Below are 23,816 nucleotides of genomic sequence, written 5' to 3' on the forward strand. Positions count from 1 at the left end.
TTATTATTATTATTATTATTATTATTATTATTATTATTATTATTATTATTATTTACCAACTGCATCTGCTGGAAGTTTGTTACAAGCATCTACTACTCTTTCAGTGAAATAATATTTTCTCACGTTGCTTCTGATCTTTCCCGCAACTAACCTCAGATTGTGTCCCCTTGTTCTTGTGTTCACTTTCCTATTAAAAACACTTCCCTCCTGAACCTTATTTAAACCTCTAACATATTTAAATGCTTCAATCAGGTCCCCTCTTCCTTTCCTTCTGTCCTCCAGACTATACAAATTGAGTTCATGAAGTCTTTCCTGATACGTTTTGTGCTTAAGACCTTCCATCATTTTTGTAGCCCATCTTTGGACCCGTTCAATTTTATCAATATCTTTTTGTAGGTGAGGTCTCCAGAACTGAACACAGTATTCCAAATGTGGTCTCACCAGCGCTCTGTATAGCGGGATCACAATCTCCCTCTTCCTGCTTGTTATACCTCTAGCTATGCAGCCAAGCATCCTACTTGCTTTCCCTACTGCCTGACTGCACTGTTCACCCATTTTGAGACTGTCAGAAATCACTACCCCTAAATCCTTCTCCTCTGAAGTTTTTTCTAACACAGAACTGCCAATACAATATTCAGATAGATACTCAGATCTAAAGAGAAAAGCAGTTGGGTAGTGAGTTGGAATATTAGTGACTGCCCAGTTTTGAGCTTCTCTCCTTGCTAGGTTTGGATTATGCAACCCTGGGTGGAGTATATACTAGCTGTGTATTTCCTGACGCAAATGCTCACACATGCAACCTGAAGGGTGAGCAAGCAGACACAACATATGCATATATCAAAGTGAGACTCAACATAATGGTGTGCCTTTCGTCCCCTGTCCAATTCTCCTTTCTTTCTTTCACCTATCTTATATATTCTCTTCTTTTCATATATCCTCTCCTCTAAGTTCACTTTCACCCTCTTTTATATTATCGCATGTCTATTTTCTTCCTATGTGTTTATGTATTGGGCAAATGAATAAATAAATAAAATGAATAAATAAATAATTCTTCTTTACATAGAAGAAAATGTAAATGACCATTGTTGGTAAAATGGTTAGAAAACAAGGCTTTGCGTGTTTTACTGATATAGTGTTCTCTTCCTCTCTCTCTCTCTGTTTCTCCGTCTGTCTGTCTCTCTCCCTCCCTCCCTCCACTTCTTCCTCTTTCCCTCTTCCTCTATTTCCCTCTCTCCCCTTCCCCTCCCTCCTTCTCCGCCTCCCCACCTCTCACTGCTTCTAGACATCCACTAGACGTCTTCAGGAAAAGCCTGCTTGGCCATGTATCTCTTTTTCTCTTTCAGATGGCTTCACACACTGGAATATAATGGGAACTCTTGCTACTGGTGAAGACACATTCATGGGATTCAGCGATGGCCTCTCCCAATCGGGTAATTTATTATTTATTTTTATTTTATTGTCAAATTTGTTGGCTGTCGATCTTACCACAGGATCACCTTAACTTTGCAGCTAGGAGTGAGAGAGAGAAAGGTCTGAAGTATAAAACGTATCAGGAAAGACTTAATGAACTCAATCTGTATAGTCTGGAAGACAGAAGGAAAAGGGGGGACATGATCGAAACATTTAAATATGTTAAAGGGTTAAATAGGGTTCAGGAGGGAAGTGTTTTTAACAGGAAAGTGAACACAAGAACAAGGGGACACAATCTGAAGTTAGTTGGGGGAAAGATCAAAGGCAACATGAGAAAGTATTATTTTACTGAAAGAGTAGTAGATCCTTGGAACAAACTTCCAGCAGACGTGGTTGGTAAATCCACAGTAACCGAATTTAAACATGCCTGGGATAAACATATATCCATTGTAAGATAAAATACAGGAAATAGTAAAAGGGCAGACTAGATGGACCATGGGGTCTTTTTCTGCCGTCAGTCTTCTATGTTTCTATGTTTCTATTAGTCCCATCTAGAGCATAGGTGTCAAACTTGATCGCATCGTGTGATGTATCATAACGTTTTTTGCCTTTGCAGAGCTAGGTGGGCATGATCTTCACTATGGGTTGGAATTGGCAGCCCATGGGTTGCCAATTCCATAGGCCTAATCTACAGAATTATAGGAATTCTGAGGAGGGGGGGTGGTTTGCAATAGTGGTGAATACCTGTAGCTCAGGTGTTGTCAAACTGGCATAGAAGTTGGGGGGGGAAATTACCAGCTCGCCACACTATCAGAAGAAGGCCTGATGATGATGGGAATTTGGGAGGGCTGATTTTCATGAGGGATGCAGCCACAAAGCATTCTTTCAAGAGGTTCAAGGTCATCCTTTGTCCACCGCCTGTGTGGAAGCAGGACGAGGAGTTGCCATAATGGCACAACCTGAGTGGGCAACGTGACAAGTTTGGGAGTGGGGAGCAAGGGATGTGAACTTTCAACTGGGTGGGAAACTTCGGAAGTGTCAGATTCGGGTTTCCCACTGTGGGTCTGGCAATAAATTGGAACTTTGAGGAATACTTTGACTTGGATTCTGATTTAAGTTTGGACGCTATCTGGAACCCCTAACAGGTGTAGGATGAAGGTGAAGGTTCATTCTCCAAGCTTGTGGGTTGGTTTTCAAATGTTTTGTTATCAGGCTAGGTCAGTGATGGTGAACCTTTTCTTCCTCGGGTGCCAAAAGAGCGTGCCTGTGCACTATCAGTGCTCACACCCATAATTCAATGGGGGAATTGAGATACTCCCTTCCCCCTAGGCTTATAAAATTTATGCATGGTATGTCTGTATGTATGATTGGTTCTTTAAATTGGGGTTTTTAAAATTACTTTTAATATTAGATTTGTTTACATTGTCTTTTTACTGTTGTTAGCCGCCCCAAATTTGCAGAGAGGGGCGGCATACAAATCTAATAAATGAATGAATGAATGAATGAATGAATGAATGAATGAATGCCTGGGAAGGGCAAAAACATCTTCCCCCGTCCCCCTGCAGGCCCTCTGGAGGCTGGAAACGGCCTGCTTCCCAACTTCTGGTGGGCCCAGTAGGCTTGTGTTTCACCCTCCCCAGACTCCAAAGGCTTCCCTGGAGCCAGGGGTGGGTAAAATTGCCTTCCTCATCCCCTCGGAGGCTCTCTGGAAGCCAAAAACACCCTCCCAGAGCCTCTGTGCAAGCCAAAAATCAGCTGGCCAGCACACACATGACATTGGAGCTGAGCTAGGGCAACGGCTGGTGTGCCAGCAGATTTGGCTCCGTGTGCCACCGGTGGCACCTATGCCATAGGTTCGCCATCACTGGGCTAGGTAATATCTTTAGCAGAGTTTAGGGGATGTCAGCGTTCCTCTGTTTATAACAGCTTCAGGTGTGGATGTGACAAGTGAGGGTCTTGTGATAGGGAGGTTACATCAGTTCAGGGTCATTGGGAGATGAACTGTTGGTGGGATGGGGAAGTTGTGTGTGTTGGTTGGGGGTCTCTGGGTGGAAGGTTTTTTCCCCTACCCTAACCCAGTGTTTTTCAACCAGTGTGCCGTGGCACACTAGTGTGTCGCGAGACATGGTCAGGTGTGCCGCGAAGAAGGAAGCTCAGGTTCCGGTCTCGCAACTTTTTGCTGAGAGAGAAAGTGAGAGTGAGAGAAAGAGAAAGAAAGAAAGAAAGAGAGAGAGAGAAAGAGAGTGAGTGAGAGAGAGAAATCAAGAGAGAGAGAAAGAGAGAGAAAGCAAGAGTGAGAAAGAAAGAAAGAGAGAGAAAGAAAGAAAGAGAGAGAGAGAGAGAAAAGGAGAGGAAGGGAGAGAGAGAGAGAAATGAGCAAAAGGGGGAGGAAAAAAGAGAAATGAGAAAATGATTGAGACAGAGAATGAGAGGAAAGAGAGAGAAACAAGAGAGAGGGAGAAGTGACTCTTGATTTAAAGCATATGATAAAAAGCACCCAAAGAATAAGAGAAAAAACCCAGCCCTCACCTGTTTTTTGGAAATGGTTCACAAACACACACACATATACACACACACACACACACACACAAGGGGGGGAGGAGACAGGGATGGAAAAAGAGAGGAGAGTGTCTTAAGATGTCATTTTGTGTCATTTTGGTTGGTAGTGTGCCCCAGGATTTTGTAAATGTAAAAAATGTGCCGCGGCTCAAAAAAGGTTGAAAATCACTGGCCTAACCGAGCTCAAAGACAGTGACTGGCCTATTCTTTGGGAAGAGGGAACCCACCTATATTAATCCTGTGCTGCTGGATTACAAAGCCATTATGGAAACCTGTGACTGGGCCAAAATAAGAGGATCTGAATGGGGAACTGTTTTATCTGCCACCCCTCTCTCTCTTTCAGTCGTATCTGCTGAAGTTGAAATGACAGCCTACGCCTTGCTGACGTACACTGTGCTGGGGGATGTTGCATCTGCACTGCCAGTGGTCAAGTGGCTATCTCAGCAGAGGAATGCCCTGGGGGGTTTCTCATCTACCCAGGTGAGTCTTCACTGGGGCAGGTAGTTCTGCCACTAACCAGAAAATGCTTTAGTGAGCCAAGAAGAAATGAGACATTCCAGGGTTCATTACCTGACTTTCATTTCCTTAGAGACTAGAGGAGACTTCTTGGCATTTTTTTAATTATTTGTGGGTTTTTAAATGTAGGGATTATCATCTCTCCAGAGATATTGCTAGCAGCCCAGAATGCTTATCCTAAAATCCTCAAGAATCCTGGTTACATTCACCCTCTGTTTTCAAAATACTACATCTCCGCTAATGATCTATATGAACAACAATGGGTTGTGCGCTTCGACGCAGGCAATTGTGTTATTGGTTTATTTGAAATTCTGTTCTGTTATATCTACAAAAAGATCAAGCATAAATTTTACTTTGTATCTGTATAGATTTATAGTTTGTATTAACATAACTTAAGTAGAAAGTAGTGATAGAAAGGATAAAAAGACAGTAGGGCACGGACGGGAGGCACAATGGTGCGCTTATGCACACCCCTGACAGACCTCTTAGAAAAGGGGAGAGGTCAACTGTAGATAATTTAAGGTTGAAGATTTTATTTATTCATTCATTCATTCATTCATTCATACATTCATTCATTAGATTTGTATGCCGCCCCGTTCCGTAGACTTAGGGCGGCTCACAACACAATAAAAACAGTTTATAACAAATCTAATAATTTACAATTTAAAATATTAAAAAACCCCATTATTAAACAGACATACACACAAGCATACCATACATAAATTGTATAGGCCCGGGGGAGATATCTCAGTTCCCCCATGCCTGACGACAAAGGTGGGTTTTAAGAAGTTTGCGAAAGGCGAGGAGGGTAGGGGCAGTTCTAATCTCAGGGGGGAGCTGCTTCCAGAGAGTCGGGGCCGCCTCAGAGAAGGCTCTTCCCCTGGGGCCCGCCAACCGACATTGTTTAGTTGACGGGACATGGAGAAGGCCCACTCTGTGGGACCTAATCGGTCACTGGGATTCGTGCGGCAGAAGGCGGTCTCGGAGATATTCTGGTCCGATGCCATGAAGGGCTTTAAAGGTCATAACCAACACTTTGAATTGTGAGCGGAAATTGATCGGCAACCAATGCAGACTGCGGAGTGTTGGTGTAACATGGGCATACCTTGGGAAGCCCATGACTGCTCGCGCAGCTGCATTCTGCACGATCTGAAGTTTCCGAACACTTTTCAAAGGTAGCCCCATGTAGAGAGCATTACAGTAATCGAACCTCGAGGTGATGAGGGCATGAGTGACTGTGAGTAGTGAGTCCCGGTCCAAATAGGGCCGCAACTGGTGTACCAGGCGAACCTGGGCAAACGCCCCCCTCGCCACAGCTGAAAGATGGTTCTCTAATGTGAGCTGTGGATCGAGGAGGACACCCAAGTTGCGAACCCTCTCCGAGGGGGTCAATAATTCCCCCCCCAGGGTGATGGACGGACAGGTGGGATTGTCCTTGGGAGGCAGAACCCACAGCCACTCCGTCTTATCTGGGTTGAGTTTGAGTCTGTTGGCACCCATCCAGGCCCCAACAGCCTGCAGACACCGGCACATCACTTTCACTTTTGGGGTTAGGTTTCCTTCTTGTCAGAGCTCTCTGTTTTGACCTGTCCATCTTGGGTGGCCCTGCATGGCATAGCTCATAGCTTCATTGAGCTATGCAGGCCCCTTTGCCACAACAAGGCCGCAATCCATGAAGGATTATGATAATATGCTTATTAGCTGAAAACTATTTCCTACATTAGCATAAACCTAGGCCACCACAAAACATTTGGTCTTCAAAAGTTAGCTAACCCATTTAGAGGGGTAACTCAGTGTGTGATACTTTTGAAAAAGAAGGCCAAAGCCAGGTTCCTCACGAACATTGTTTAATTTCTGAGCAAAACAATGGTTTTCTGATGGCTGCCTAAGGAATTCTGGGAGTTGAAGTCCACACATCTTAAATCTGACAAGTTGGAAAAACTGCTGTAGGAACTGTAAGCCAAATAGATAACTGCTCCTGTGTAGTGTACAGGAGGATTGAACGGTAAAGTGCATAGAAGCTGCACTTGACATTAATTTCAGATTGCTTTTTAACTATTTTTTTTCTCTCTCTCTCTCATTCTTTTGAATGACAGGATACTTGTGTGGCCCTCCAAGCTCTGGCTGAATATGCCATCCTGTCTTACATTGGGGGGGTCAACCTCACCATTTCATTGGCCTCTACCAACCTGGACTACCAAGAGACTTTTGAGTTAAACAAAGCCAACAAAAAGCTCCTTCAGACTGCTGTGGTAAAAGGACCTCACTCTTTTTGTTTCATTCCCAAATCCTCTACGTATGCTTGTTTACATTCAAATTAAACTCTATTTTCTCTACAGATCCCCTCCATTCCCACAGGGTTATTTGTAAGTGCCAAAGGGGAAGGCTGCTGCCTCTTGCAGGTGAGAAACCATATACTAGTCCCCTTCCTGAGCAATAAGTCTGTTGTTCTTTCTCTCTCTCTCTCTCTTCCTTTCTACCTTCCTTCCTTCTTTCTTTCTTTCTCTCTCTCTCTTCCTTTCTACCTTCCTTCCTTCTTTCTTTCTCTCTCTTCCTTTCTACCTTCCTTCCTTCCTTCTTTCTTTCTTTTTCTCTCTCTCTCTTCCTTTCTACCTTCCTTCTTTCTTTCTTTCTCTCTCTCTCTTCCTTTCTACCTTCCTTCCTGCTTTCTTTCTTTCTTTCTTTCTCTCTCTCTCTCTTCCTACCTTCCTTCTTTCTTTCTTTCTTCTTTCTCTCTCTCTCTTCCTTTCCTACCTTCCTTCATTCTTTCTTTCTTTCTCTCTCTCTTCCTTTCTACCTTCCTTCCTTCTTTCTTTCTTTCTTTCTCTCTCTCTCTTCCTTTCTACCTTCCTTTCTTTCTTTCTTTCTTTCTTCTTTCTCTCTTCCTACCTTCCTTCCTTCTTTCTTTCTTTCTTTCTCTCTTCCTACCTCCTTCCTTCCTTCTTCTTTCTCTCACTCTCTCACTCTCTCTCTTCCTTCTACCCTTCCTTCTTTCTTCTTTCTTTCTCTCACTTCTTTCTACCTTTCTTCTTTCTTTCTTTCTTTCTTTCCTCTCTCTCTTCCTACCTCCTTCTTTCTTTCTTTCTCTCTCTCTCTCTTCCTTTCTACCTTCCTTCCTTCTTTCTTTCTCTCTCTCTCTTCCTTTCTACGTTCCTTCCTTCTTTCTTTCTTTCTCTCTCTCTCTTCCTTTCTACCTTCCTTCCTTCTTTCTTTCTTTCTCTCTCTCTCTCATCTTCCTACCTTCCTTCTTTCTTTCTTTCTTTCTCTCTCTCTCCTTTCTACCTTCCTTCTTTCTTTCTTTCTTTCTCTCTCTCACTCCTCTAGTCCTTTCTACCTTCCCTTCCTTCCTTCTTTCTCTCTCTCACTCTCTCTCTCTTCCTTTCTACCTTCCTTCTTTCTTTCTTTCTTTCTTTCTTTCTCTCTCTTCCTTTCTACCTTCCTTCCTTCTTTCTTTCTCTCCCTCTCTCTCTTCCTTTCTACCTTCTTTCCTTCCTTCTTTCATTCTCTCTCACTCTCTCTCTCTTCCTTCTACCTTCCTTCTTTCTTTCTTTCTTTCTTCTTCTCTCTCTCTCTTCCTTTCTATCTTCCTTCTTTCTTTCTTTCCTCTCATCCTCTCTTCCTACCTTCCTTCTTTCTTTCTCTCTCTCTCTCTCTCTTCCTACCTTCTTTCTTTCTTTCTTTCTCTCTCTCTCTCTCTTCCTTTCTACCTTCCTTCTTTCTTTCTTTCTCTCTCTCTCTCTCTTCCTTTCTACCTTCCTTCTTCTTCCTTTCTTTCTCTCTCTCTCTCTCTCTTCCTTTCTACCTTCCTTCCTTCCTTCTTTCTTTCTTTCTCTCTCTCTCCCTTTCTACCTTCCTTCCTTCTTTCTTTCTTCTCTCTCTTCCTTTCTACCTTCTTTCCTTCCTTCTTTCTTTCTTTCTCTCTCTCTCTTCCTTTCTACCTTCTTTCTTTCTTCTTTCTTTCTCTCTCTCTCTTCCTTTCTACCTTCCTTCCTTCTTTCTTTCTCTCCCTCTCTCTCTTCCTTTCTACCTTCTTTCCTTCCTTCTTCTTTCTCTCTCACTCTCTCTCTCTTCCTTCTACCTTCCTTCCTTCTTTCTTTCTCTCTCTCTCTTCCTACCTTCCTTCTTTCTTTCTTTCTTTCTTTCTTTCTCTCTCTCTTCCTTTCTACCTTCCTTCCTTCTTTCTTTCTTTCTTTCTCTCTCTCTCTTCCTTTCTATCTTCCTTCTTTCTTTCTTTCTCTCTCTCTCTCTCTTCCTACCTTCCTTCTTTCTTTCTTTCTTTCTCTCTCTCTCTCTCTTCCTACCTTCTTTCTTTCTCTCTCTCTCTCTCTCTCTTCCTTTCTACCTTCCTTCCTTCTTTCTTTCTTTCTCTCTCTCTCTCTTCCTTTCTACCTTCCTTCTTTCTTCCTTTCTTTCTCTCTCTCTCTCTCTCTCTTCCTTTCTACCTTCCTTCCTTCTTTCTTTCTTTCTTTCTCTCTCTCTCTCTTCCTTTCTACCTTCCTTCCTTCTTTCTTTCTTTCTCTCTCTTCCTTTCTACCTTCCTTCCTTCCTTCTTTCTTTCTTTCTTTCTCTCTCTCTCTTCCTTTCTACCTTCCTTCTTTCTTTCTTTCTCTCTCTTCCTTTCTACCTTCCTTCCTTCTTTCTTTCTTTCTTTCTCTCTCTCTCTCTCTCTTCCTTTCTACCTTCCTTCCTTCCTTTTCTTTCTTTTTCTTTATTTTTTCCTTTCTCCCTTCCCCCAATCTTCCTTCCTTCCTTCCTTCCTTCCTTCCTTCCTTCCTTCCTTCCTTCCTTCCTTCCTTCCTCTTTCTTAACCGTCCATCTCCTATTATATACAGGGTGGTGTATAATTATACACAGGGTGGTGTATAATATCATCAATACAATTATGTGTTAAAATCAGAATAAATTAGATTTATTTTTTAAATTATAAAAACATTGTAAATATTAAACAATATTTATACTTCTTGACTGCCTGTTTCTCATGGGACGATGCAGATGCAGTGCTTTCTCCTTATATTGACCAGATTGATGTCTCCTACAATATCCCTGATCCTGTGGCTAAGCCAGCTTTCCAGCTTCTGGTGAACCTACAAGAGCCCAAGCTGAAGAGGCACCGCCGAGCCCCACGCCTACCTAAGCTCGTCTCTGCAGAGGAAAATCGTGCAGGGGCCCCACGTCGCGACCGGGTTCTGGGCGATGACGATGATCCTGCCTCTGATCAAGACCATCAGGAATACAAAGTGATGGTGGAGGTGTGCATGAGGTGAGGCCCAATACTCTTCAACGTCTTCATCTATTTATTTATTTATTCATTTATTTATTTACTGGATTTGTATGCCGCCCCTCTCTGTAGACTTGGGGCAGCTAACAACAGTAATAATAAACAGCATGTAGCAATCCAATACTAAAACAACTTTAAAAAACCCTTATTATAAAACCAAACATACATACAAACATACCATGCGTAAATTGTAAAGGCCTAGGGGGAAAGAATATCTCAGTTCCCCCATGCCTGACAGCAGAGGTGGGTTTTAAGGAGCTTACGAAAGGCGAGGAGGGTGGGGGCAATTCTAATTTCTGGGGGGAGTTGGTTCCAGAGGGCCGGGGCCGCCACAGAGAAGGCTCTTCCCCTGGGTCCCACCAAACGACATTGTTTAGCTGACGGGACCCGGAGAAGGCCCACTCTGTGGGACCTAACTGGTCGTTTGGGATTCGTGCAGCAGAAGGCAGTCCCTGAGGTAATCTGGTCTGGTGCCATGACTTGGGAGAGGGGATAGAAGCAACGGGTGGAAACTAATCAAGGAGAGAAACAACTTAGAGCTAAGGAGATATTTCCTGGCAATTAGAACAATTAAAAGAGCCGAGGTGGCGCAATGGGTAGAGTGCAGTACTTCAGGCCACTAAAACCGACTGCTAGATCTGCAGGTCAGCGGTTCAAATCTCATCACCAGCTCAAGGTTGACTCAGCCTTCCATCCTTCCGAGGTGGGAAAAATGAGGACCCGGATTGTGGGGGTAACATGCTGGCTCTGTTAAAAAGTGCTATTGCTAACATGTTGTAAGCCGCCCTGAGTCTAAGGAGAAGGGCGGCAGAAAAATTGAATGAATGAATGAATGTATGAATGAATGAATGAATGAATGAATGAATGAATGAATGAATAAATACATAAATACATAAATAAATAAATAAATTCAGTTACTGTGGATTTACCAACCATGTCTGCTGGAAGTTTGTTCCAAGTAATAAATAATAATAATAATAAATAAATAAATAAATAAATAAATAAATAAATAAATAAATAAATAAATAAATAAATAAATAAATAAATAAATAAATAAATAAATAAATAATAAATAAATAAATAATCAGTGCAACAGCTTGTGAATGCTCCAACACTGGAAGTTTTTAAGAAGATGTTGGACAACTATTTCTCTAAATTGGTATAGGGTTTCCTGTCTAAGCAGGGGGTTGGACTAGAAGACCTCCAAGGTCCCTTCCAACTCTGTTATTCTATTCTATTCTATTCCATATTCAGACCAGCGGTGGGTTGTTCCTGGTTTGGCCCAGTTCAGTGAACCGGTGGCAGCAGCAGGAGGCTCCCCACACCTGCCTGGGATACTTCTGGGCATGCACAGAAGCATTGTGTGCATGAGTGTGCATGTGCACACAAGTGAACCGGTAGCAACGGGATTTACAACCCACTACTGGCTGAGACTCACCAAGTCAATAGTCCTATGTGTAGTACACTTGGCCTAGTTATTGAGATATAGTCAGTCTCCCATGGACGTTACCCACCCGGTAAGTTCTGGCCAGGTTGGCTTCCTCCTTCCGTCCCCTTAATTAAATAATGTCATCTTCCAGAATTGTGCTGTTCCAGCCAGTGTTCTCTCTAAATTTTTTTTGGGGTGGGCGGAAAAGTATAGTGTCTGAGCGGCAGTCCCTTCGGGACTGGGCGACACAGAAATAATAATAAAATTTCCCTCTCGGCTTCTGGGCAGGTTTGGAAAACTCTGAGTTGATTATGATTTTTAAGTGAGCGATTGCTCACCTGCTCAGCTTAGAGGGAACTATGGTTCCAGCCCTTGTCCTCTGGATTAGCATCCATGATCGAAACATTTAAATATGTTAAAGGGTTAAATAAGGTTCAGGAGGGAAGTGTTTTTAATAGGAAAGTGAACACAAGAACAAGGGGACACAATCTGAAGTTAGTTGTGGGAAAGATCAGAAGCAACGTGAGAAAATATTATTTCACTGAAAGAGTAGTAGATCCTTGGAACAAACTTCCAGCAGACGTGGTTGGTAAATCCACAGTAACTGAATTTAAACATGCCTGGGATAAAACATATATCCATTGTAAGATAAAATACAGGAAATAGTATAAGGGCAGACTAGATGGACCATGAGGTCTTTTTCTGCCGTCAGTCTTCTATGTTTCTACAGCGGTACCTCAACATACGAACCCCTCGTCTTACGAACAACTCGTGATACGAACCCGGGGTTCAGAAAAATTTTGCCTCTTCTTACGAACTTTTTTTGAGTTACGAACCGGCGTTCGGAGACTGCTGGGAAGCCGCGCGGCTGTTTTAAAAGGTGACAGCCGGGCGGCGGGGCTTCCCAGAAGCCTCCCGAACGCCAGTTCGTAACAAACAAAGTTCGTAAGAAGAGGCAAAAATTTTCTGAACCCCGGGTTCGGTTCGGGAGGTTGCTGGGAAGCCCCCCAGCCCGGCTGTCACCTTTTAAAACAGCCGCGCCGCTTCCCAGCTGTCTCCCGAAGCCGAACGCGGAAGTTCGGCTTTGGCGTTCGGTTTCAGGAGACAGCTGGGAAGCGGCACGGCTGTTTTAAAAGGTCGCAGCCGGCCTGGGGGGCTTCCCAGCACCCCCCCGAACCTGGGTTCGGGGTTCGGGGGGGTGCTGGCAAGCCCCCCAGACCGGCTGCGACCTTTTAAAACAGCCGCGCCGCTTCCCAGCTGTCTCCTGAAGCCGAACGCGGAAGTTCGGCTTTGCCGTTCAGCTTCAGGAGACAGATGGGAAGCAGCGCGGAAGCCGGTGGCTGTGGCAGCTCGTCCCACCCATCGCCCGTATCCAGCAGAAGCTGCTGGATTCAAAGTGCTGGGGTGGGTGGGTGTCCCGACAGCCCCCCCACCCCAGCACTTTTGAATCCCGCCGCTTCTGCTGGATACGTGCGATGGGTGGGACGAGCGGCGCGGAAGCCGGAGCCCGGCCCCGTGGGCTCAGTTACATCTTCCGCTACCAGCCAGGCAGCGCAACGAAGAGAGGCATTCGCTTTCCTCCCGCGGGCCCCTCAATCGGGCCGGCAGGGAACAGAATGGAGCCTTCCGCGACGGCTGCCTGCTGGGCTGGTAAGGGGGGGAGCCGAGCCCAGCCCCGTGGCATTCGCTTTCCTCCCGCCCGCAGCCGACTGATCGTGGACGGCTTCCCGATCTCGGAGAGCTTCCTGGGCATGAAAGCTCACGAATGCAACAAGGACAAAAGCCAGGAAGCTCTCCGAGATCGGGAAGGAGCCCACGGTCAGACGGCTGCGTGCGGGAGGAAAGCGAATGCCTTTCTTTGTTGCGCTTCCACCAGCATGGCCTGGCTGGCAGCGGAAGATGTAACCGAGCCCACGGGGCTGGGCTTGGCTCCCCCTCTTACCAGCCCAGCAGGTAGCTGCCGTGGAAGGCTCCGTTCTGTTCCCTGCCAGCCACGGAGCCCGGCCCCATGGGCTCGGTTACATCTTCCGCTGCCAGCCAGGCAGCGCAACGAAGAGAGGCATTTGCTTTCTTCCCGCCGGCCCCTCAATCGGGCCGGCAGGGAACAGAATGGAGCCAGCCCAGAAGCAAGAGACGCAGGATCGGGCCGGCGGCAGGCGAGGCAGCAGGTCTGCATCCTGGGCAGGCGGCGGGCGAGGAGGCACGGCCGAGCGGCGACAGCGGCGGTTCTCCTCACTTCGGAGAGCTTCCTGGGCATGAAAGGTCGCGAATCCAACAAGAACGAAAGCCAGGAAGCTCTCCCTGGCGGAGACCGTCGGCCCCTCAATCAGGCCGGCAGGGAACAGAGCGGAGCCCACATGGCTGTGCTCCGTGACGGGGACCACTGGCTTGCCTAGCGGGCTGGGAGGGAGGCGGAATACGGGAGGAGGAGGAAGAGGAGGAGGAGGGAGGAAGGAGAGAGAGAGAGAGGGAAGCCGCCCGGCTGTTTTAAAAGGTGACAGCCGGGCGGCAGCGGTTTTTTGCGGGGGGTTTTTTTGTTGCACGGATTAATTGACTTTACATTGTTTCCTATGGGAAACAATGTTTCGTCTTACGAACCTTTCGTCTTACGAACCTCCCCTGGAACCAATTAAGTTCGTATCTTGAGGTTCCACTGTATGTTTCTATCCCCCCAGAGATAAACTGTACATCACACAGACACACACACACGGTTATCCAAATAGTTGGAAGGACTTGATTCAGTAATTTGTTAATTATTTCTCTTTTCTCTTTCCTTCTGGTTTGTTGTCCTGAGAAGGTGGCTTCACTCTGGCTCCTCCAACATGGCAGTCCTGGAGGTCCCTTTGTTCTCAGGTTTCCGAGCCGACATCGAAAGCCTAGAAAAGGTGAGAGGAGTCTTTTTTGTGGTCCTTTCCACCAATCTTCTATTTTTGTCTTTGAAAGCCGATGGATATTCTACCCTGTCATGCCCTCTTAGAGTCCTATACGGTGTTAAAGAATAGATTTGGTGTAGACTTGAGTTATTATTATTATTTATTATTATTTATTAGATTTGTATGCCGCCCCTCTCCGAAGACTCGGGGCGGCTCACAACAGTAATGCAAAAACAATATAACAGTGGTACAAATCTAATATTAACAGTCTCACTGTTATATTGTTCCTTCTGTATGAAGGATTTGGGTTCTACTTTAACAAAAGCAAAGCTGGAAAGGATCTTGATAAACACAAAATGGGGAGGCAAATAAAGTTGGATAGAAGGATTTTTTTTACCTTTGATGAAATTACATAAGAGCCCAATCTGAGTTTCCACTGCTGCGTGGGGCTTAGTACTGGAAAGCTTCATAAATTGTTAATTTTTAATGAGTCAGAAAAGAAAAACATAATTGGAAGTGTATAGTTTTATACTAGAGTGCATTTTAATTAAATATAAATGAGTGGAAATTAGACTTTGTTCTTGTCCTGGCCACACCCAATACCTTCTGGGGTTCAACCTTCCAATATGTCATAGCAGGCCAATGTGATCCACACTCCGGGAAGACTTGAACATCTCTAAATAGGACCCTCGGATAAATTCATTGTTTGATTTGCTCCCCCTTTATCCAATAAAATAATTAAAATAAAAAGTTCTGAATGGCAATCAACCACTTTAGGGGCTTAATGGATGAAATTGTGCAGATGGGTGATAGGAGGGAATTATTTGTTTAGCAGAGTGATGGCATTTGGGAAAAATCTGTTCTGCAGTGCTTGTTCTAACCTTGTTGGCTCTTCATTCAAAATATATGTAACAATTTCAAAAATATGCTTAGTTTGCCAGCTTGCTTGCTATGTCCAGTTTAATCTGGTGGATGGGGATGGTGCAATCAATGTTTTTATCTTTCAGAAATACTGTATTTTTTGGAGTATAAGATACACCTTCCCCCCCCCCCCCCCAAAAAAAGAGGCTAAAAATTTGGGTGGATCTTATATTCCGAATGTAGCTATTTCCGAAGCTTTTCCCCCCCAGCCCTAACTAGGTGCTAATGATCTTCCCAGTTCTTACCTTGTCGGCCCTTTCACTGTTACTCTCTGTAAAGAATGTTTTCCAGGCCTTAAGTCTGTGCAGGCTTTTTTTCATTGCTCTACTTTAAGTCCTAACCAGGGAATAAAATAATGTGCTAAAGCTGACCAGACTAAGGACGTTAGCCAGATGAATATCTGGTAGGCAGATTTTGTTCTGTCGGGCTCTCTGGTAGACTCCTCCCCAAAATTCACAGGTACAAATTTCAGATGCACACACGTTTGAAAATTCAAAACAATGTTCTTTATAAGGAAAATTCACTTAACCTAAGCCCTCTTTTGGTATAGCAAAGAGAACTCATCTCCAAACAAACTGGTAATTTGTACAAGTCCCTTATCAGTTCTGTGATACTTAGCTGGCAGCTGTGAGGCAATTCACAGTCCTTCTTTCACAAAGTGAAACACACTTTGCTCTGGTTTAGTTTCAAAGCGGGGAAAAAGCAGCACACAAAGGGTCAAAGTCAGTAAAGCAGTCACGAAACAACGATCAGATAATCCTCCACAATGGCCAAACCCACAGGCTGCTATTTATAGCAGCCTCACTAATGACCACAGCCCCACCCAACCACAGGTGGCCTCATTTTCTTTGATAATAATCTCTCAGTTGTTGTTGTCTATGCATTGCTCTCTGCATGCGTGGCTGTATCATTAACTCTTGTTCTGAATCCAAGGAGGAGCTAGATAATTGATCTCCTTCTGAGCTGTCTGCCACACTCTCCTCCTCCCTGTCACTCATGTCTTCTTGGTCAGAGGAGCCTTCATCATCAGATTCCACCGGGGGCAAAACAGGCCTGCAGCATGTGGATGTCTCCCCCACATCCACAGTCCTTGGGGCAGGAGCTGGGCCAGAGCTAACCACAACAGATTTTCCCCCCGGTTTTCCTACTCAAAAATTAAGGTGTATTTTTTAGAGTATAATTTCTTATACTCTGAAAAATATGGTATGACTTTATGATAGGAATTGTCTTGGGCCCAATTGACATATTTGGCAAAGAATATCCACATCCTTTTAGATTAAATCATGTATTCGTCGGTTGCATTGGACTTTCTAGAGCTACTGTTCAGATTGTTTTGATTTTAAATTCTTCAAAGCATAGCCTACTGCACAGTCAAATAAGGTTGATAATACAGTACAGCATAGCCGGGTGCAAAATACCTGTAATTCTTTGAATATATGGGATCTTTGGGTGAATTTTATGCAGCCTTGAGCCAAATTTTAAACTTTCATCTAACGGACTATTTCATATCTTTGTTGAAAACTCTCTCTCTCTTCTAGGCAGGCAACTTGGGGATGGGACAAATAGAGAGACAAGAGAGTAAAAGCAAAATTGGATATTTCAAAGACAGGGGTGAAGTTATCTACATGTTGCTGGGCATCCACTTCCTGCTTTCTTCCTTGTGGCATGCAATAAATTATTCCAGAGGAAATGTGACCCCCTCATGAAGAGAGCAAGATGTGAGGTTTATTCAGAAATGAGCTTGTGTAACAGGGATGTCCCCAGGGGTGGGAGAGAATAGAATAGAATAGAATTCTTTATTGGCCAAGTGTGATTGGACACACAAGGAATTTGTCTTTGATGCACATGCTCTCAGTGCACATAAAAGAAAAGATACATTTGTCAAGAATCACAAGGGACAACACTTAATGATTGTCATAGGATACAAATAAGAAATCAAGAAACAATCAATATTAATATAAATCGTAAGGATTCAAGCAACAATTTACAGTCATAAGCGGGAGGAGATGGGTGATAGGAACGATGAGAAGACTGATAGTAATAGTAATGCAGCCTTTGTGATTAGTTTGACAGTGTTGATGGAATTATTTGTTTAGCAGAGTGATGGCACTTGGGAAAAATCTGTTCTAAGTTGTCTTAGTGTGTAGTGCTCTATATCGTTGTTTTGAGAGTAGCAGTTGAAACATTTTATTTCTTTATTTGGATTGGATTGGATTGGATTTGTATGCCGCCCCTCTCCGTGGACTCGGGGCGGCTAACAACAATGATAAAAACAGCATGTAACAATCCAATACTAAAACAACTTAAAAAATCCTTATTATAAAACCAAACATACATACAAACATACCATGCATAAATTGTAAAGGCCTAGGGGGAATGAATATCTCAGTTCCCCCATGCCTGATGGCAGAGGTGGGTTTTAAGGAGCTTACGAAAGGCGAGGAAGGAGGGGGCAATTCTAGTCTCTGGGGGGAGTTGGTTCCAGAGGGCTGGGGCCGCCACAGAGAAGGTTCTTCCCCTGGGTCCCACCAAACGACATTGTTTAGTTGACGGGACTCGGAGAAGGCCCACTCTGTGGGACCTAACTGGTCGCTGGGATTCGTGCTGCAGAAGGCGGTCACGGAGATAATTATTTTATGTCCAGGATGCAAGGGGTCAGTAAATATTTTCACAGCCCTCTTTTTGACTTGTGCAGTAAAAAGAAAAGCTCAAAAACAGCAGCTACCATCAAAGCGATTTTTAGTGCAAGGCAGTGCTTTGCTACCAGGATTGTAGCCACCATTTTGACTTTCCTAACCTGCCAGTGGACACCTTGATGTTTCACGTCCTTTAGAGCAGTGTTTCCCAACCTTGGCAACTTGAATATATTTGGACTTCAACTCCCAGAATTCCCCAGCCAGCGAATGCTGGCTGGGGACTTCTGGGAGTTGAAGTCCAGATATCTTCAAGTTGTCAAGTTTGGGAAACACTGCTTTAGAGAAATGAAGGAGATTCAAATAAACATTAGGCATGAAAATGTTAAGCCAAGGCCTGTGCTTTCTTTCCAGCTCCTCACAAACAAACAAATTGGTCTGAAGAGATATGAGGTGGATGGCAGGAAGGTCCTTTTCTACTTTGATGAGGTAAGACTCGATTCATCACAGTCCTCACAGAAACATGCTCTCGTTGATTCTCTCCTCATCTGAAGTAAGCATTAAACTACAAACCTCTCCTTTATCCATGAATGAGGGGAAAAAAAGAAAAGGACGATGGTTCTTTTTGTTAGGAGATGAGATGTTAGTGATTCTTGATCCATTCTTTTGCTGTTCCTTCCCTTGGCTTTAATTTAATTTAATAATTTAATTTAATTTAATTTAATAATTTAATTTAATAGTTTAATTTAATTTAATTTAATTTAATTTAAAATTTAATTTAATTTAAAATTTAATAATTTAATTTAATAATTTAATTTAATAATTTAATTTAATTTAATTTAATTTAATTTAATTTAATTTAATTTAATTTAATTTAATTTAATTTAATTTAATTTAATTTAATTTAATTTAATTTAATTTAATTTAATTTAATTTAATTTAATTTAATTTAATTTAATTTAATTTAATTTAATTTAATTTAATTTAATTTAATTTAATTTAATTTAATTTAATTTAATTTAATTTAATTTAATTTAATTTAATTTAATTTAATTTAATTTAATTTAATTTAATTTAATTTAATTTAATTTAATTTAATTTAATTTAATTTAATTTAATTTAATTTAATTTAATTTAATTGTGAGCCGCCCAATTCCTTTCAGACTCTGGGCGGCGTACAACCAATAAAAAATAGTATAAAAATAGTATAAAATCCCATTAATAAAACCATTTGTACTGGGCTGGAGCTACATGCTATTGCTCAGCGGCCTCAGCCAGGCTTGCAGGCAGAGCCAGGTTTTTAAGGCTTTCTGGAAGGCCAGGAGGGTGAGTGTGGTGCAGATCTCCAGAGATAGTTGGTTCCAGAGAGCCGGAGCCACCACAAAGAAGGCTCTCCCCTGCAGTCCCACCAATTGGCACTGTTTGGTTGATGGGACACGGAGAAGGCCAACCCTGTGGGCTCTGGGACGTGTGAGGCAGAAAATGGTCCTGTAAATAATCTGGCCTTAGATTTAGATTTAATTGGATTTGTATGCTGCCCCTCTCCGATGACTTGGGGCGGCTCACAGCATGTACAAAAACAGGGGAAACACCCCCCACCCCCCCAGAAAAACAGTAATAACAATCCAATTAATAGTAAAAACAATCTTTAAAATTCTAATTAAATGTAAGGTTTTATAGGTAATAACCAACATCTTAAATTGTGTCTGGAGACTGATTGCAGCTCACGGAGCGTTGGAGTTATATGGGTGTACCGCGGCACACCCACAACAGCTTGTGCGGCTGCGTTCTGGACTAATTGTAGTCTCCGAACACTTTTTTAAAACGGTAGACCCATGTAGAGCGCATTGCAGTAGTCAATCTTAGTGTATGAAGACCCAAGAAGTCTTAGAATGAGAGAACTGGACTGTCCAGGATATACCAGTTTTAGTCCCTGGTGACATTTTGCTTATTGATAACTTAAAGAACCCCTTATCTACCTCATGATAAATATTGGACTCCAAATACAGGAATCCATTTGCTAACAAAATCTAAAGAACCTCTTTGCAATTCACCCTTTTTTTACAGCTCCCCCCCCCCCTCTGAATTAGAAATGTTCTTGGGGTCATGAATTTCTTTGAATGCTTTCCCTTAAAGACAGGCGACAAGAATGGTGGAATGTCTTAAGCGTAAAACGTATCAGGAAAGACTTAATGAACTCAATCTGTATAGTCTGGAGGACAGAAGGAAAAGGGGGGGACATGATCGAAACATTTAAATATGTTAAAGGGTTAAATAAGGTCCAGGAGGGAAGTGTTTTTAATAGGAAAGTGAACACAAGAACAAGGGGGCACAATCTGAAGTTAGTTGGGGGAAAGATCAAAAGCAACATGAGAAAATATTATTTTGCTGAAAGAGTAGTAGATGCTTGGAACAAATTTCCAGCAGACGTGGTAGATAAATCCACAGTAACTGAATTTAAACATGCCTGGGATAAACATATATCCATCCTAAGATAAAATACAGGGAATAGCATAAGGGTAGACTAGATCAGCGTTTCCCAACCGGTGTGCCGCGGCGAGAGGCAGCGGAGGAGAGTGGGCGGATCGGGCGGGCAATGGGGCAGGGGGGAGAAGCCAGGGGCGCGTTTGGCCGGAGGCACCGTGGGGAGGCAGGGGCAGCCGCGGCTCCCTTTACTCCTACTGCCGCACCTCCCTGCCCATGCCTCCCCAAACACGCCCCTGGCTTCTCCGCCCTGCCCCATTGCCCGCCCACTCTCCTCCGCCGCCGCCTCCTGCCTTGGGGCGAGCAATCCGGGAGTCCAGGACTGTGTGGCTTTGCGCCATGAAGAGAAAACGGCAGCAGGGAAAAGTCGGCCGTTTTCTCTTCATGGCGCAAAGCCACACAGTCCCGGACTCCCGGATTGCTCGCCCCAAGGCAGGAGGCGGCGGCGGAGGAGAGTGGGCGGGCAATGGGGCAGGGCGGAGAAGCCAGCGGCGCGTTTGGCCGGAGGCACCGTGGGGAGGCAGGGGCAGGGAGGTGCGGCAGTAGGAGTAAAGGGAGCCGCGGCTGCCCCTGCCTCCCCACGGTGGCAATAGCAGCGGCTGAGGCTTTCACTTGTGGCATCGGGAGTGCTAATAGCAGCGGCGGCGGGAATAGCGGGGGGGGGGGCTCCTGCAAGTGGAAGCCTCAGCCCTGGAGCCCCCCTCGCGCCCATGGCTTCTCGTCGAATAGCGGTGGCGGCGGCGGGAATAGCGGGGGGGGCTCCTGCCCGCCGCTGCTATTAGCACTCCAGCGGATCGGGCCGGCAGAGACATCGACGAGAAGCCATGGGCGCGAGGGGGCTCCAGGGCTGAGGCTTCCACTTGTGGCTGTCCCCGCCCGCCCGATCCTTCCTTTTCTCCGGATTTTTTGGGGTGCGGCTTCTTCCACAGCGGTGGCTGCAGCGGCGCTGGCGATCCGGCCGCTAGCCGCTCCAAGCGCTGTGGGAACGCCCACCCCTCTCACAGTCCCGTCCCGGGCTGTCAGTAAAGGGGCTGCTTGCTCGGAACATTCAAACTAAGGGAAACCTTCGCTGGCCTCCACAGAGAAGAAAGGAAGAGAGAGAACGAGAGAGAGCAACAGAGAGAGAGAGTGAGAAAGAACAAGAGAGAGAAAGCATGAAAGAGAGAGAAAGAAAATAAGAGAGAACAAGAGAGAGAGACTAAGAGAGAGAGAAAGAAAAGAGAGAGAGAGAGAAAATAAGAGAATGAGAGAGAGCAACAGAGAGAGAGAAAGAACAAGAAAAAGCACGAGAGAAGAAAAGCAAGAGAGAAAAAGAGAGATAGCAAGAGATACTGAAAGAAAGCAAGAGAGAGAGAGAGAAAAAAAGAAAGCAAAAGAGACAGGAAAAGGAAAGGAGAGAGAGAGAGAAATGAGAACAAAAAGGGGAGGAGAAATGAGAAAATGATTGAGGCAGAGAATGAGAGGAGAGAGAAACAAGAGAGAGAGAGAGGTGATTCTTGAAGCATATGGTAAAAAGCACCCAAATAATAAGAAAAACCCCCCAGCCCTCACCTGTTTTTGAAAAGAATAAAAGAGAATTAAACCCCAGCCCTCACCTGGTTTTGGAAATGGTTGGAGTGTGTATACATACACACACATAAGGGGGGGAGAGAGACAGGGATGGAAAAAGAGGAGAAGTGAAAGGGAGAAGGAATGAGGGAAAAAGGGAGGAAGAGAGAGAAATGAGAAACATGAGAGAGAAAAGGGGGAAAGACAGGAGAAGTACCCATAAATGAGACAGTGGTATAAATTTCAGGATGGATGATTGATGATTGACTGTATTTATAAGGGGATGTTACATGGGATTATATATATGAGGGGGTTATTTATTTATTTATTTATTTATGTGTGTGTGTGTGTGTGTGTGTGTGTGTTTGTTTGTTTGTTTATTTATTTATTTATTTATTTATTATTTATTTATTATTTATTTATTATTTATTTATTATTTATTTATTTATTAATTAATTAATTAATTAATTAATTAATTAATTAATTAGATTTGTGTCATTTTGGTTGGTGGTGTGCCCCAGGATTTTGTAAATGTAAAAAGTGTGCCGCGGCTCAAAAAAGGTTGAAAATCACTGGACTAGATGGACCATGAGGTCTTTTTCTGCCGTCAGACTTCTATGTTTCTATGTTTCTAAATGGTGCTGCTGTTGGGGTGAGGGGGGGGGGCAGCAGGGAGCTCCCAACCCTCTTGACTCAAGACCTCACAGAGTTAAATCGCACCTGCAGATTCCAAGCCAGTGTATGACCTGTGTCAAGTTTATGGCCTTCCGGGAATACATTGTGGGGAAGACGGCTCCTTTGCCCATCAAGGTGTATGACTACTATGAGCCAGGTGAGTATGTTGTCAAGCATCCAAACTAAATCAGAGTCCAAGTCAAAGTACTCCTCAAAGTTCCAGTTTATTGCCGGAGCCATCCTGGCACCTACGCTGGCAAACCTGATTCTGAGTTTCCCACCCAGTTGAAAGTTCAACGTCCCTTGTCCCCCCCACCCAAAAACTTGTCACGTTGCCCACTCAGATTGTGCCAGCGTGTCCAGTCCTCCTTCTGCTTCCGCCCAGATGGGTGGGCATTGGATGGCCTTGAACCACTCAAAAGAATGCTTTGTGGCTGCATCTGTTCATTCATGAAAATCACCCCTGCCAAGTTCCCATAAACATCAGACCTTCTAGTGATGGCGAACCTATGGTACGGATGCCAGAGGTGGCACATGGAGCCATATCTGCTGGCATGCAAGTCATTGCCCTAACTCATCTCCAACGTGCATGTGTGTGCCAGCCAGCTGATTTTTGGCTCACCCAGAGGCTCTGGGAGGACATTTTATTTTTTTATTCATTCATTCATTCATTCATTCATTTATTACATTTGTATGCCACCCCTCTCCGCAGACTCGGGGCGCCTAACAACAGTAATGAAACAACATATAACAAATCTAATATTTAAAATAATTAAAAGACCCTTATTAAAAACCGAACATATACACAAACATACCATGCATAAATTGTATAGGCCCAGGGGGAAGGAATATCTCAATTCTCCCATGCCTGACAACAGAGGTAGGTTTTAAGGCAGTGTTTTTCAACCAGTGTGCCGTGGCACACTAGTGTGCCGCGAGACATGGTCAGGTGTGCCGCGAAGCTCAGAGAAAGAAAACAAGAGAGAGAGAGAAAGAAAGAGAGAGAAAGAGAAAGCAAGCAAGAGAGAAAGAAAACAAGAGAGAAAGCAAGCAAGAGAGAGAAAGCAAGAAAGAGAGAGAGAAAGCAAGAAAGAAAGAGCGAAAGAGAACAAGAGAGAAAGAAAGCAAGAGAGAGCAAGAAAGAAGGAGAGAGAAAGAGGGAGGGAAGGTGGGAGAGAGAAAAACATAAAGGGGGTAGGGAGGGAGAGAGAAAGAGAGCAAAAAAGAGGAAAGAAGGAAGAGAGAAAGAAAGAGGGATGGAGAGAGAGAAAAAAAGGAAGGGAGAGAAAGAGGGATAGAGAAATAGAGCAAAAGGGAGGAAGAGAGATAATTTTTTTGTCCAATATTTTTTAAGCCACACCCCCCCCCCCCAATGTGCCCCATGGTTTTGTAAATGTAAAAAATGTGCCGCGGCTCAAAAAAGGTTGAAAATCACTGTTTTAAGGAGCTTACGAAAGGCGAGGAGGGTGGGGGCAATTCTGATTTTTGGC

General features: G+C 44.1%; 1 protein-coding gene across 1 annotated transcript in view; it reads left to right on the forward strand.

Moving 5' to 3' along the window:
* The window catches only part of CPAMD8 (C3 and PZP like alpha-2-macroglobulin domain containing 8), a 116,367-nt gene that overhangs the window by 81,686 nt on the left and 10,865 nt on the right, over nucleotides 1–23,816 (forward strand). Inside the window, exons 31-38 of the mRNA XM_070737511.1 lie at nucleotides 1,344–1,430; nucleotides 4,313–4,449; nucleotides 6,582–6,737; nucleotides 6,825–6,887; nucleotides 9,507–9,745; nucleotides 13,990–14,077; nucleotides 18,034–18,108; nucleotides 22,378–22,483. Of these exons, the coding sequence (XP_070593612.1) occupies nucleotides 1,344–1,430; nucleotides 4,313–4,449; nucleotides 6,582–6,737; nucleotides 6,825–6,887; nucleotides 9,507–9,745; nucleotides 13,990–14,077; nucleotides 18,034–18,108; nucleotides 22,378–22,483 (951 nt within the window). The remainder of the gene's footprint in view (nucleotides 1–1,343; nucleotides 1,431–4,312; nucleotides 4,450–6,581; nucleotides 6,738–6,824; nucleotides 6,888–9,506; nucleotides 9,746–13,989; nucleotides 14,078–18,033; nucleotides 18,109–22,377; nucleotides 22,484–23,816) is intronic.

Source organism: Erythrolamprus reginae, chromosome 1, assembly GCF_031021105.1.
Source record: "Erythrolamprus reginae isolate rEryReg1 chromosome 1, rEryReg1.hap1, whole genome shotgun sequence".
Lineage (NCBI taxonomy): Eukaryota > Metazoa > Chordata > Lepidosauria > Squamata > Dipsadidae > Erythrolamprus > Erythrolamprus reginae.